Source organism: Mesoplodon mirus (genome assembly GCF_964341445.2).
Source record: "Mesoplodon mirus genome assembly, chromosome: 4".
Classification (NCBI taxonomy): Eukaryota; Metazoa; Chordata; class Mammalia; order Artiodactyla; family Ziphiidae; genus Mesoplodon; species Mesoplodon mirus.
In genome coordinates, this window is record NC_138979.1 from 29823198 (window position 1) to 29838783 (window position 15586).

The window sequence follows — 15586 nt, forward strand, 5'->3', positions numbered from 1 at the left end:
GCATGTGGGATCCTCCCGGACCAGGGCACGAACCCGCGTCCCCTGCATCGGCAGGCAGACTCTCAACCACTGTGCCACCAGGGAAGCCCTGTTATTTTTTTAAAGAGAAACACCAGGGCAACTCTTTTAACCTTTTTTTTTTTTTTTTTTTTTTACTTTTTGAGAATTTTTAAATGTGAATCCTGTTTGGCTTTTTCTTCATTCCTCAATATGGTTTTTACTTGTCATTATTTAATTTAATGTAAAACTTTAAAATGGTGCCACATTTACAGTCATTGACACTGAAATCTGTTGTCTTTAGAATAGGGATTGGGTGGTGGGTTACCCTGCATTGCCATTCTGTCATGATACCGGCCGAGGCTTCTTTTAGGAAAAGTTAGCCTTAATTTAGTGTGAGGTACTTTTTCCTAGAACATTCTTCTTAGGCAGTGGGTTTCTGTACTGAAAACCCAACTTTTCCCATGAATGTTGATGAGGATGCCAGGTAACCATTGACCTGAGGATAAACAGCATGTCATGTTTTTATGACAGCAAGCACTTTGGAAAATGAAATGTGTGATTGAAAATCAGTGGTGTTTCTCCCGAGGTGAAAGGCTATGTTGAGACTCCCCATAACCAGTGGTGATGCACAGTCCGGGGCTGGATGAGGCCTGTATCCCATTTGGCTCCCTCAACGTGGAGCCTGCCGGGAGCTACAGTGAAGCCAGTGGAGCCTGAAGGCTGGGGTGGAGGAGAGAGCCTGGGCTGGGCTCATTGGCACCGACTGCCCAGAGGGGCCCTCCTCCCGTCTGGTGTAAAGCCCATAGGGTGGCAAAGGGTATTGCAAAACATTCACAGAGATTCCTAAAGGACAGAATGCCAATTAAATTTCACCATTTTAAAGTACCTGTAGGTGGAAATTTCATAAACAGAGTCAAAACATATGGCTGCTGGTTGTGAGTCACTGGTGCCTCTCAAATCTCATAGGCTTTGTTGTGTGACAGAAAAGCTGGTTATGATAGGGGATCAGTGTTGGCTCTCTGGATAATGGAGAGAAGATCGTCCCAGAAGTTGAACAACTCAGTCAGAGAATGCTTGCTGCTTAAGATAAGACTAGCTAACGACCAGCGGGCAGCAGGGTGGTGGCGGGACTCCCCTGTGGCATACTGCCGCCCCACCAGCAGCACAGCTGGTCCCCAGCAACAACCAGGAGCACAGTGCTGGCTTCCCTCCAGGACAGCTGGTGTGTGCATGTCAGGAGGCCTGGCATGGGCCTCACCTTAGCTGTGCTGGGGGCTGGTACCCCATCTTCACTTAGAAGAGCTCACAGGACTTTTGGGTCCTTTTGAGTGTGTGTTTTGGTTCATGCGTCAGGTGTGTTCCCCAGGAGTAACTGCTCAGAGGAACGGTCCAGTTGAGAAGGCACCAAGTTCTCAGGTTTGGGCTGGGTTTCTAGACGCCAGTCTCGTGATCTTTCTGTATTTACCCAGCTTTGCCACATTCTGCTCTCTGGCTCTTCCATTTCATGTATCTTTTTCTATTACTTTTTAACCTTTCTTAGAAGGAAGGTAATTAAGGAAAATATGTACGATGATAAGGTTCAAATCAGAGAAATGTAAGCTAATCCTGTCCACTGTGGGAGAGGCCAGTGCCAGCACAGCAGGAAGGGACCGGAACCTGCTGGCAGCTGCCTGGGCAGCCTCCCTTTGCCGGGCTTCTGCGGTCCTGGGCCCTGGTTATAGAGAGAGCCTGATGCTTCCCAGGGTAGATACGGCCATCAGTGATCTCGTGAGTGTTTTAGGCAAACACCAGCTGCTGGTATATACATCCTGATGCCTTTTAAATGGTTTTCACTCCCATCGGTTCCCGCCCACCTTGTGCACATGTTCCAGTTGGGTGGGAATTCTAATGTCTCTTCCCACACCTCAAGTCACCAGGTCACCAGTGTCCTTTAACGGCCCCAAAGGTTCTGGTCTCTCCTGTCCACGTTTCTCTTCCCACACAGCTGGCTGCTCACACCACCTTCCTGTGGACTTCTTTCTGCTCAGGCGACAGTCTTTTCCGTGTCACCCACCAGCTCATTTACCCTCCTTGGAAGCTCCCCACCTAAATAAAAGCATCTGGCCCAAGTGTCCACCATCATTTCTTCAGGTGCAGGGTCTTCCTCACCTGACACTCCTGGCCAGTTTGCCTGTTGCTTAAGGAAAGGTCCTTCACCCTGTTCATCCCTTTAAAGTAGGAATTGATAATAAAGAAGCAGTTTTTAAATAGCTGTAGGCAGTGATCTCTTCTCACCTGGGAATAAGTGCAAATGAAAAGAGCATTCTCAAGAGAAGCTTTTTTTGGATAGTTGTATGTTTATAATTTGCAGTTCATTCTTGCTTTTCTTTAAAGAGTAAACATGTATTTTGATATCTCTTAGTACCTACTTTGCTACTGATATTCGCCTACAAAGCTTTTTTAAGGTACTTTTCAATCCAAGTGTGTTTTACATTTGCTCCTGCATATTTAAAAGTCTACACTAAATGAATTTGACAATTCCCTTTTCTTCTTTTGTGTTTTTTGGGGTTTTTTTTGACTTTTGTGTGTGTGTGTGTGGTACGCGGGCCTCTCACTGTTGTGGCCTCTCCCGTTGCGGAGCACAGGCTCCGGACGCGCAGGCTCAGCGGCCATGGCTCACGGGCCCAGCCGCTCCACAGCATGTGGAATCCTCCCGGACCGGGGCATGAACCCATGTCCCCTGCATCGGCAGGCGGACTCTCAACCACTGCGCCACCAGGGAAGCCCCTGACTTTTTTTTTTTTTTTTTGACTATTGCTTTTCTGGGGGTTTGTTTGTTTTCTGACCTCTCTGACTTTTGATGTGGTCTTTCTTAAAAACAGTTTCAATTAGTCTTACTTTTCATAGTGTGAGTCCCGCAGATTTGCGACTAATTTTTATTGCCCATGACAATTACATTTAAGTACCAGAATTACTAGATTGATTTTTTTTGTGATTTTAGCTATTTTTTCAAGTCAAGTCATTGTTTTTTAAATATTTCTTTTTAATACAAACATATCTAGATGCCTCTTTGGTGTTGTACTTCTTAGCCAGTGGGGAGGAAAGGAGAGTGAATGCTAACAGTGGGGGGGGTCTTCTGAGGGGGTGACAAAAACATTCTGAAGCTGACTGTGGTGGTGGTTGCCCAACTCTGCAGATACATCCATTTAACTGCACATTTTAAATAAGTGAGTTGTATGGTATATGAACTGCACCTCAAAGCTGTCATATGAAAAAAAAATCTTACCCGCTTGTTCTTGTGCTACTCAGGGCACAATAGCGAACTCGCTGACGTGTGTCCAGCTGCACAAGCGGGCTGAGAAGATAGCCGTGATGCTGATGGAGAGAGGGCACCTGCAGGATGGGGACCACGTCGCTCTGGTCTACCCACCGGGTAAGAAGCAGGGCCATGCAAGACCAGCCCTTGCCCAAGAGACCCTTCATTGCACATGTTGGTGCTCGATGACCTTGTGTGTTACCACCAAAAATGGGCACTGTCTCTGCTGCCTGGCTCACTTGTACGGACTATGCTATGTGCCATGCCACTAATAGTAGGGGCACAGATAAAGCGGTAGTTCACAACGACTTTTGTATCTAAATTTGTTTTTTCAGCTATCTGAGGTAGTTCATTTAATCAATAGTAGTTAAATCCTTGACTACTGAACTGATAATCAGAAAGTTGAGTAATTCCTTAGAGAAATGAGAGCAATCAAGCTTCTGGGCTGCTTTGGCTTCCTGTGCCTAAAAGAATGGGCCAGGTGGGAGTTACCCCTGAAGTTTAACAGACCCACAGGGAGGAGGACAGGTCTGTTCAAGGTCTCAGTTACTGCCGTACCCGTCTGACTGTTTCCAGGCTGGTGATTCTGCTGACAGGGATGATGGCCATTAAGCAGCTTGTTTTGTTTCAAGTGAGAACTTTTGCTTTTCTCCCCATGTAGGAATAGACCTTATCGCAGCGTTTTATGGTTGCCTGTATGCAGGCTGTGTGCCAATAACCGTCCGTCCTCCACACCCACAGAACATTGCAACCACGCTGCCAACCGTGAAGATGATCGTGGAGGTAACGCTGCCTGCGGGTGTCTGCGCCTGAGTGTTGGGCTTGCAGATCACAGAGCCTGGGCTCCCGGGGAAGGGCTGGGTGCAGGCATGGGATTGCATGGGAGTCGGCGGTCCCAGCGGTGGAGTGGGACTCAGCCTCTTCCCTCTAGGAGTTGGCCATCTCGTTCTGGAAGGAAGATAGCAGCTTGTGCGTAGAATTAGGGGCTAGAGAGTAGGTTTGCCACAATGCATGGGAATTGATGCAACTCCCCAGAGAGGGCATCTCTCTGGATACTGGGAGCTTCCCTACCAAGCCCAAGGAGCAAACCAAAACAAGTGGGAAAGTCATACATTTTTAAAGGTTCTTTCCTCAAGATTGAGAAGCATCCTGTTCCTTTTTGAAAGTGTAGATTTGATTTAAGGTTTTTTTGCCTGGGGAAGTTTAAAAGGATTAAGATATGTTTTTCCCTTGGAGGAGGAACCACGAGGGACATCACAAATGAATACTTCTTTGTAGTTGTGTTGGAGGACCCTCAAGGTTGTCACTCTGGTAGATGGTACTGAGGCTGTGTGTGTAAATGTGTGCATTTCTGGGGGACGGAGCTAACAGTGAGAGCAGGTAGTTTGGATGCTGCTTTGTGAGTGTGACCATCACACAGGGGAGACTGCCAGGGACCTCAGTCCCCACAAGGTCTGTTTGTGTGCTCTGTGGTCAGATTCCTGGTCATGTGGAACTCCATTGGCCAACACAGCCCCTTGTGAGGCAGCTGTGCTCCTGGTGCCCAGCCTGTGCTGCGAGCTTCATGGCCTCCACGTGGTGCACAGCTGGCACATGAGTATGCGTCCATCCCTGTCCTTTGCCCTCCTCCTCTCCATTCCTTGTTCTCTGACCCTCAGGTGAGCCGCTCCGCCTGTTTGATGACAACACAACTGATCTGTAAATTGTTGCGGTCCAGGGAGGCAGCTGCAGCTGTAGACGTCAGGGCCTGGCCCCCGATACTGGACACAGGTTTGTCCAACTCGCTGGTATGTTTGTTTGCTTATCTGCTTTTCCATTAAGTCAGAGATGCTAACAGCTTTGTTTTGCTCTCCAGATGATTTGCCAAAGAAGCGGCCTGCCCAGATCTACAAACCTTCCAACCCAGACACGCTAGCCTATCTTGATTTTAGTGTGTCCACGACTGGGATGCTAGCTGGAGTGAAGGTGAGAAACACAGTCTGCATAATAGTAGTTAGCAAGCCACAAAGCAATGATCAGTTTTCATTCTTACGGGTATAGGGCTCTGGTGGGGCCTGGCAGCAAAACACGGAGAGAGGGATATGTGTGCATTTTGTTCAAGCTATAAAATGCGTGACCATTTCAATAGTTAGCTAGGCTGACTGATTATTCCCAGATGTTCCAGTTACTTTTTTATGTAAACAGAGCTTCCCTAACCTCTAATTAAAAAACTGCCTATGTTTTTGTTTTTTGCTGGTTCTCAAATCCCAGTGTTCTATTATAAAACTCTGTGCACTGGAGTTTCTCACTTGTTTAACATGGGTCTCATTATAACTTGCCAGCACACTGCTCATTGCCTCTGAAATGATGCTTTTTCCTATCAAAGAATGGTGGAACTACTATGTGTGTCACCAGAATTAGGACCCTCACAGCTCAGGCAGTGTCCTTGTCAAGATACCGTTAAGCCTGAGAAAACCATAATTCAAAAAGAGTCATGTACCACAATGTTCATTGAAGCTCTGTTTGCAATAGCCAGGACATGGAAGCAACCTAAGTGTCCATCGACAGATGAATAGATAAAGAAGATGTGGCACATACATACAATGGAATATTACTCAGCCATAAAGAGAAACGAAATTGAGTTATTTGTAGTGAGGTGGCTGGACCTAGAGTCTGTCATACAGAGTGAAGTAAGTCAGAAAGAAAAAAACAAATACCGTATGCTAACACATATATATGGAATCTTAAAAAAAAGGTTCTGAAGAACCTAGGGGCAGGACAGGAGTAAAGACACAGATGTAGAGAATGGACTTGAGGACACGGGGAGGGAGAAGGGTAAGCTGGGACAAGTGGCATGGACATATACACACTACCAATGTAAAATAGATGGCTAGTGAGAAGCAGCTGCATAGCACCAGGAGATAAGCTCGATGCTTTGTGACCACCTAGAGGGGATAGGGAGGGTGGTAGGGAGATGCAAAAGGGAGGAGATATGGGGATATATGTATATGTATAGCTGATTCATTTTGTTACAAAGAAGATACTAATACACCGTTGTAAAGCAATTATACTCTTAATAAAGATGTTAAAAAAAAAAAGACACAGTTAAGTCCTCTGGCCTCAGGAAGCCCTTCACCTATTATCCACCTGACTGCTGGGTTTGCATAATTTTCATTTAGTTCTCTTACTCCATTTACTTTTTTTTCCAATTTTTAATTGTGGTAAAATACATATACCACAAATTTACCATTTACCCAGTTCAAGTGTACAGCTCAGTGGTGTTAAACACGTTCAGAATTCTGTGCTGCTCTCATCACCACTCATCTTCATAAGTCATTTCATCTCACAAAACTGAAACCACCCCTGCCCGCAGCAACTCCCACTCTACTTTCTGTCTTTATGATTTTGACTATTTTAGGTACCATGTTTATGTGGAATCATACAGTATATGTCTTCTTGCGTTTGGCTTATTTTCACTTAGCATAGTGTCTTCAGGGTTCATCCATGTTGAAGTATATATCAGAATTCCTTTTTAAGGCTGAGTTAATATTTCATTGTATGTATTTACCACATTTTGCTTATCCATTCGTTTATCAATGGACACTTGAGTTGCTTTCACATTTTAGCTATTGTGAGTAATGCTGCAGTGAGCATGGGTGTATAAATATCTCTTCAAGACATTGCCTTCAGCAATTTTAAGTATGTATCCAGAAGGTGAATTGTTGGGTCATATGGTAATTATATATATATATTTTTTTAATTTTATTTATTTATTTGTTTATTTTTGGCTGTGTTGGGTCTTCGTTTCTGTGCGAGGGCCTTCTCTAGTTGTGGCAAGTGGGGGCCACTCCTCATCGCGGGGTAATTATATTTTTAATTTTCTGGGGAATTGCTGTACTATTTTCCACAGTAGCTGTTCCATTTTACCTTCTCACCAACAGTGCACAAAGTTTCCAATTTCTCCACATCCTTGCCAACACTTGTATTTTATTTTCCATTGGGTTTTTTTTTTTTTTTCTTTTGAATGTCCTCTTTTTTTGGCGGGGGAAGAGCTGCGCCGCATGGCTTGTGGGATCTTGGTTTCCTGACCAGGGATTGAACCCAGGCCACTGCAGTGAAAGACTGGAATCCTAACCATTAGGCCACCAGGGAACTCCCTGTTGGTTTGTTTTTTTTTTTTCTTTTTTTTTTCTTTTTTGCGGTATGCGGGCCTCTCACTGTTGTGGCCTCTCCCGTTGCGGAGCACAGGCTCCGGATGCGCAGGCCCAGCGGCCATGGCTCACGGGCCCAGCCGCTCCGCGGCATATGGGATCCTCCCAGACCGGGGCACGAACCCGTATCCCCTGCATCGGCAGGCGGACTCTCAACCACTGCGCCACCAGGGAGGCCCTGTTTGTTTGTTTTTAATAGTAGCCTTCCTAATGGATGTGAGGTGGTATCACATTGTAATTTTGATTTGCATTTCCCTGAAGATTAATGATGTTGAGCATCTTTTCATGGAATTATTGGCCATTTGTATATATTCTTTGAAGAAATGTTTATTCAAGTCCTTTGCCGATTTTGAATTTTCTTGTTGAGTTCTAGATGTTCTCTATATATTATGAATATTAATCCCTTATCAGATATATGATTTGCAAATATTTTCTCCCATTCTTTGGATTGCCTTTTTACTCTATGGATAGTGTCTTTTGATGCACAAAATTTTAAGATTTCTGTGAAGTCTCATTTTTTTTTGCCTGTGCCTTCGGTGTCATATCCAAGAAAACATTTCCAAATCCAATGTTGTGAACTTTTGTCCCATATTTTCACCTAAAAGTTTTATTTTTTAGATCTTATATTTAGATCTTTGATCCATTTTGTTTATGGTATTAGGTAAGAGTCCAACGTAATTCTTTTGCATGTGGATATCCAGTTTTCCAAGCACCATTTGTTGAAAAGGCTGTCCTTTCCCCATTGAATGGTCTTGGCACCCATATCAAAAATCATTTGATCACCCACAGTTAACATCATACTCAACAGTGAAAAGCTGAAGCTTTTCTCTAAGATCAGGAACAAGGCAAGGATGCTCACTTGTACCACTCTTATTTAATATAGTACTGGAAGTCCTAACCAGAGAAATTAGGCAAGAAAAAGAAATAAAAAGCATCCAAACTGGAAAGGAAGAAGTAAAATTGTCACTATTTGCAGATGACCTGATGCTATGTATAGAAAACACTAAAAACTCCACCAAAAACTGTTAGAATAAATGATTCAGTAAAGTGCAGGATATCAAAATTAATACAGAGAAATCTGTTGTGTTTCTGTACACTAATAATGAAATATCAGAAAGAGAAATTAAGGAAACAATCTTATTTACAACTGCATCAAAAGAATAAAATACCTAGGAATAAATTTAACCAAGGAGGTGAAAGACCTGTACACTGAAAACTATAAAATATTGATGACATAAATTGAAGAAGACACAAATAAATGGATATTCCATACTCTTGGTTAGAATAATTAATATTGTTAAAATAGCCATACTACCCAAAGCAATCTACAGATTCATTGCAATCCTTATCAAAATTCTAATGGCATTTTTCACAGAAATAGAACAAACAATTCTAAAATACGTATGAAACCACAAAAGACCCCAAATAGCCAAAGCCATCTTGAAAAAGATCAAAGCTGGAGACATCATGCTCCCTGATATTACAAAGCTACAGTAATGCAAACGCTATTATTATACTGGCACAAAAACAGACACATAGATCAATGAAACAGAATAGCCCCAAAATTAACCCACGCATATATGTCAGCTAATTTATGACAGAGGAGCCAAGAATATATGGTGGGGAAAGGACAGTCTTTAAATAAACGGTACTTGGAACACTGGACAGCCACATGGAAAAGAATGAAACTGGACCAATTTTCTACACCACACATAAAAATGAACTCAAGGTGAATTAAAGACTTGAATGTAAGACCTGCAACCATAAAAGTCCTAGAAGAAGACATAGGGGTAAGCTCCTAGACATTGGTCTTGTCAGTTTTTTGAGTTTGACATCAAAAGCAAAGGGAACAAAAGTTAAACAAGTGGGATTACATCAAACCGAAAAGCTTCTGCACAGCAAAGGAAACCATTAACAAATGAAAAGGCAACCTACTGAATGGGAGAAAATATTTACAAATCATATATCTGTTAATGGGTTAATATCTAAAATATATGAAGAACTCATACAACTTAATAGCAGAAAAACAATTATTTCTTAAAAATGGGCAGAGGATCTGAATAGACATTTTTCTGAAAGAGACATACAGATGGACAGCAGGTACATGAAAATATGCTCAACATCACTAATCACCAGAGAAATGCAAATCAGAACCACAATAAGCTATCACTTCACACCTGTCAGGATGACCATCATCAAAAAGACGAGAGATAACATGTGTCCGTGAGGGTGTAGAGAAAAGGGAACCCTTGTGCAGTGCTGGTGGGAATGTAAAGTGGTGCAGCCACTATGGAAAACAGTATGAAGGTTCCTCAAAAAATTAAAAATAAAACTACCATATTATCCAGCAATTCCACTTCTTGGTATTGATCTGAAGAAAATAAAAACACTAACTCGAAAAGATATCTGCACCCCCGTGTTCATAGCAGCATTGTTTACAATAGCCAAGATATGGAAACAACATCAGTGTCCATTGGCAGATGAATGGATAAGTAAAATGTGATATGCCCACCCACTTACCCACAGCCTCCCCCATACACACACAATGGAATATAATTCAGCCATAAAATAGAAGGAAATCGTACCATTTCAGACAACATGAATGAACCTGAAGGACATTATGCTAAGTGAAATAAGACAGAGAAAGACAAATACTGTATGATTTTACTTATATGTGGAATCTTAAAAAAAAAGAAAAGAAAACCAAGCTCATAGATACAGAGAACAGATTGGTGATGGGCAAAATGGGTGAAGGGAATGAAAAGGTACAGACTTCCAATTATAAATAAGGCCTGCGGATGTAGTGTACAACATGGAAACTATAGTTAATGATATACCGTACTGCGTATTTGGAAGTTGCTAAGAGAATAAATCTTAGTAGCTGTCTTCACTAGACTTACTGTGGTGGTCATTTTGCAATACATATACATATGTATGTTATATTGTATACCTGAAACTAATATAATGTATGTCAATTATACCTCAATGAGTCAATCAATCGAATCAATTGCATGTGAAGTCTAGGTAAAAACAAATAAATTAGTGAAAATTTTTTTTAAAAAATCATTTGACCATATATGTGAGGGTTTATTTCTAGGTTCTATATTCTGTTCTGTTTTTCTCTATGTCTGTCTTTATGCCAGTACTACACTGCTTTGATTATTGTAGCTTTGTACTAAGTTTTTAAATCAGGAAGTGTGAGTCCTCTGACTTTTGTTCTTTTTCAAGATTGTTTTGGCTGCTCAGGTTTCTTTGAGATTTCGTATAAATGTTACAATAGGCTTTTCTATTTCTGCAAAAAATATCATTGAGATTTTGATAGAGATTGCATTGAATCAGTATAGTCTTGGGTAGTATTGACATCTGTGAATAAGGGATGTGTTTCCATTTATTTATTTATTCTTTAATTTCTTTCAGCAGTGTTTTATAGTTTTCATTGTACAAGTTTCTCACGTCCTTGGTTAATTCCTAGGTTTTTTATTCTTTTTGATGCTATTTTAAATGGAATTGCTCTAATTTCCTTTTCAGATTTTTCTTTTAGTGTATAGAAATGCAACTTACTTTTTGCATGTTGACTTTTTATCCTGCTACTTTGCTGAATTCACTTATGATTTATTAACAGTTTTTTGTGGAATTGTTAGGGTTTGCTACATATACGATCACATCATCTGTGAACAGAGATAATTTTACTTCTTCCTTTCCAATTTGGATGCCTTTTATATCTTTTTTCATGCCTAATTGCTCTGGCTAGAACTTCCAGTACTATGTTGAATAGAAGTACTGAAAGTGGACAGCCTTGTCTTGTTCCTGATCTTATAGAAAAAGCTTTTAGTCTATCACAGTTGTGTATGATGTTCACTGTGGGTTTTTGTATATTGCTTTTACTGTGTTGAGAACTGTTCTTCTATTTCTAGTCTATTGATTGTTTTTATCATGAAAGGATGTTGAATTTTGTTAGATGCTTTTTCTGCATTGACCAAGATGATCATCTGGGGTTTTTCTCTTCGTTCTCTTAATGTGATGTTTTATATTGCTTGATTTTCATATGTAGAGCCATCCTTGCATTCCAGGAATAAATCCAACTTGGTCATGATGTATAAGCCTTTCAATATGCTACTGAATTTGGTTTGCTAGTATTTTGTTGAGGATTTTTGCACCAGTGTTCAAAAGGGATATTGGTCTGTAGTTTTTTGTTCTTATAGTATCCTTGTCTGGCTTTGGTATCAGGATTTTGGTGACCTCCAAAAATGAATTAGAAAGTGTTCCCTCCTCTTCAATTTTTGGAGAAGTTTGAGAAGGATTGGTATTATTTCATCTTTAAACATTTGATAGAATTCAGCAGTGAAGCCATCAGATCCAGGGCCTTTTTTGGTTGGGATTTTTTTTTTTAACCTGATTTGTCTTTCTTGCCAGTTACAGGTTTATTCAGATTTTCTATTTTTTGTGATTTAGTCTTCATAGTGTTCGTGTTCCTTCTTGATAGCTTGTGTTTCAAATTCCATGAAATAGAACTTTTCCATTTCTTGCTGGTTGTGCAGTTTGTTGTATAGTTGTTCATAGTACTCTCTTATAATTTTTTTTTGATTTCTGTAGAATCAGTAGTAAATGTCCCCACTTCCATTTCTGATTTTAGTAATCTGATACTTCCCTCTTTTTTCTTAGGCCGTCTAGCCAGAGGTTTGTCAATTTTGTTGGTCTTTTCAAAGAATCAACTTCTGGTTTCATTGTTTATCTCTGCTATTTTTCTATTCTCTACTTATTTATCTCTGCTCTAATCTTTAATATTTCCTTCTGCTACCTTTGGGTTTAGTCTGTCCTTTGTTTTCTGATTCCTTAAGTTGTAAAGTTAGGTTGTTGGCATGAGACCTTTCTTGTTTGTTAATATAAGCATTTATAGCTATAAATTTCTGCCTTAACACTGCTTTGGCAGTATCCCCTTAGGTTTGGTTATATTGTCTTTTCATTTTCATTTGTGTCTAAATATTCTCTGATTTTCCTTGTAGTTCCTTCTTTGATCTGTTGGTTAAGAGGGCACTGTTTAAATTCCACAGATTTGTAGGTTTTCCAGTTTTTCTTCTATTCATCCTGTTGTGCTTGGAGAAGATACTTTGTATGTTATCTATCTTTTAAAATCTACTGAGACTTAATTTGTGGCCTAAAATATGGTCTGCCCTGGAACATGACCCAAGTGCTCTTGAGAAGAGTGTGTATTCTGTTGTGGTTGTATATTGCTCTGTGTGTTTCTTAGAGCTCTTTGCTTTATTGTGTTAAGTCCTCTCTTTCCATACTTATCTTCTGTCTGGTTGTTTTGCCCATTATTTAAAAGGGAATATCAAAGTCTCCTATTTTTGTTGTAGAGCTGTCTGTTTTTGTTTCATATATTTTGATGGTTTGCTTTTAGGTTTGTAGATGTTTATAATTGTTATGTCTTCTTGCCGTAATGAACCTTTTATTAATATATAATGCCCTTCTTTGTTTCTTGTATCTGTTTTGATTTAAATTTTATTTGTCTGATATTAATATAGCTACCTCTGCTCTCTTTTGGTTACTGTTTGCGTGGAATATCTTTATCCATCTTTTCATGTTCAAACTATTTGTGTCTTTTGATTTAAAATGAATCTCCTGTGGACAGCAGTAGTTGGAGCATTTCTTTCATCCATTCTGCTGATTTCTGTCATTGATTGGAGAGTTAATCCATTTGTATTTGAAGTAATTACTGATAAGAAGGAACTTTTCTCATCTCTCTTATTTTCCATATGTCTTATAGCTTTTTTGTTCCTCATTTTCTGCTTTACTGTCTTATTTTGTGCTCAGTTGATCTTTTGTAGTGATACTTTAAAATTCCTATCTCATTTCCTTTTGTATATATTCTATAGCTATTTTCTTTGTGGTTACCATGGGATTCCATTTGATATCTTAAAGTTATTATGCTCTAATTTGTACGCCAGCCTAATTTCAATAATATACAAAACTGCTTCTGTGCAGCTCTGTCCCACCATTTTTTCGGTTGTTGATGTCCCAATATTATATCTTTATACATCGTATGACCCAAAACATATAGTAATAAACATTTTTTAATACATTTATTTATTTGTTTGTTTTTGGCTGCATTGGGTCTTCGTTGCTGTGCACGGGCTTTTTCTAGTTGCAGCAAGCGGGGGCTGTTCTTCGTTGTGGTGCACAGCCTTCTTATTGTGGTGGCTTCTTTTGTTGTGGAGCCATGGGCTCTAAGCACATGGGCTTCAGTAGTTGTGGCATTCAGGCTTCAGTAGTTGTGGCTCATGGGCTCTAGAGCGCAGGCTCAGTAGTTGTGGTGCATGGGCTTAGTTGCTCCGCAACATATGGGACCTTCCTGGACCAGGGCTCGAACCCATGTCCCCTACATTGGCAGGCAGATTCTTAACCACTGTGCCACCAGGGAAATCCCAGTAATAAACGTTTAAATGCATTGGTCTCTTAATTTATGTAGGAAAAGTGTGGAATTGAAACCCAAAGTTACAGTAACACTAGTTTTTAGGCCAATAACCGTTTTGTTTTAGTATGTTAGTTTTTTAAATCATGTAGAAAACAAAAAGAGTTTTTAAGCAATTGTTCAATTATACTGGCTTTTTTTTTTTTTTTTTTTTTTTGCGGTACGCGGGCCTCTCACTGTTGTGGCCTCTCCCATTGCGGAGCACAGGCTCCAGACACGCAGGCTCAGTGGCCACGGCTTACGGGCCCAGCCACTCCGTGGCATGTGGGATCCCCCCAGACCGGGGCACGAACCCATGTCCCCTGCATCGGCAGGCGGACTCTCAACCACTGTGCCACCAGGGAAGCGCCTATACTGGCTTTTGTAATTGTCTTGTGTTTACCTTTACTGAGACCTTTACTTCTTCAAATGAAATCGAGTTACAATGTTCTTCTATTGCAACCTGCAGGATTCCCTTGAGCATTTCTTTCACAGCAGGTCTAAATGTAATGAATTCCCTTAACTTTTTTTTTTAACCTGGGAATGTCTTAATTTCTCCAAAATTGATTGCGGTTCACTGTCCAAGCTTTCCTCTGCCCCCCTGGAAGTTGCAAGCCATCAACTGACTCCAGAGCTCCACTGTAGTTATATCAGATTCTGCCTGTGCGGATACTGTCCAAGTAGGACAGGGATTCCTGTTCTGCCATCTTCCCTGAACCCTCTCCTCTGCTTTTTATAGAATTTGAGGTGGTACACCAATAAAGTACATTATAAAATAAAATAATTTTTGAAACGATTTTTAAAATAAAGATATATTTTCAGACCAAGATGAATTATTTACTAAGTATGAAAATTGGGTTGGCCTCCTACTGTCACAGCCACAAGAGAAGCACACACTTTTGATCGTACCATTTTCATGATCTACAGAAGTGGGAACTATAATATTAAATCTTGATTCTATAAAGATATTACTACTTGAAACAGGGCCATAGTGATCTATGTTCTTACTTCCTAATGATTCCTCTTAATGTAAGTATAGACTCTGGAAATCCCAGAGAGATGAATAACTAGACTTTCTCTCAAATTTTTAAGTTTTTTCTTAAACCTTTGACTGTTTAATTTGTTTGACGAGTACCTGAAATGAAGTGTATTGTGATGTTGTTTAGTGAAAAACCCACATGCTTCAAATACTGAGAGGCATAAATAGAGTTGAAATTATCTGCCTTAACAGTCTGCTCCAAATGGAAACTCCCACCTCTGTGGTTGCTCAGGTCACCATTTTTCTCAGAAATAAATTTTGATTCACTTTTTGAACAAAAATATCATTGAGTGTCCAATACACACCAAAAGATGACAGAGAAAAGCCTTTCCAGTAAAGTGTTTTCCCTATAAAGGGCGTTACGGAATGTCCGATTTAGTATAAAATGTACAAGTATAAGTTCAGATGTTCAATTTAAGTTGTTCATGCTCCCTGTTTAGAAGTGTGATTTGAACTCTGAAGGTACCTAATAGATAGATCCTAGGTCTGCATTTGCCCCACTCCACAGCCGTCCTATGGAGCGCCTGCCCAGCACCTACATGTGCTTTAGGTGGGCTTCCCTGCAGGATGTTTTAGAGCTGACACCAGTTTGCTTCTGGAGCACTCTCCTG

At 40.5% G+C, this 15586-nt stretch overlaps 1 protein-coding gene across 4 annotated transcripts in view; it reads left to right on the top strand.

Moving 5' to 3' along the window:
• The window catches only part of DIP2C (disco interacting protein 2 homolog C), a 359412-nt gene that overhangs the window by 294830 nt on the left and 48996 nt on the right, over nucleotides 1-15586 (top strand). For all 4 annotated transcript variants that reach the window (XM_082617846.1, XM_082617847.1, XM_082617848.1 and 1 more), the window contains 4 exons: nucleotides 3289-3412; nucleotides 3957-4078; nucleotides 4954-5065; nucleotides 5151-5260. In XM_082617846.1, the coding sequence (XP_082473972.1) occupies nucleotides 3289-3412; nucleotides 3957-4078; nucleotides 4954-5065; nucleotides 5151-5260 (468 nt within the window). The remainder of the gene's footprint in view (nucleotides 1-3288; nucleotides 3413-3956; nucleotides 4079-4953; nucleotides 5066-5150; nucleotides 5261-15586) is intronic.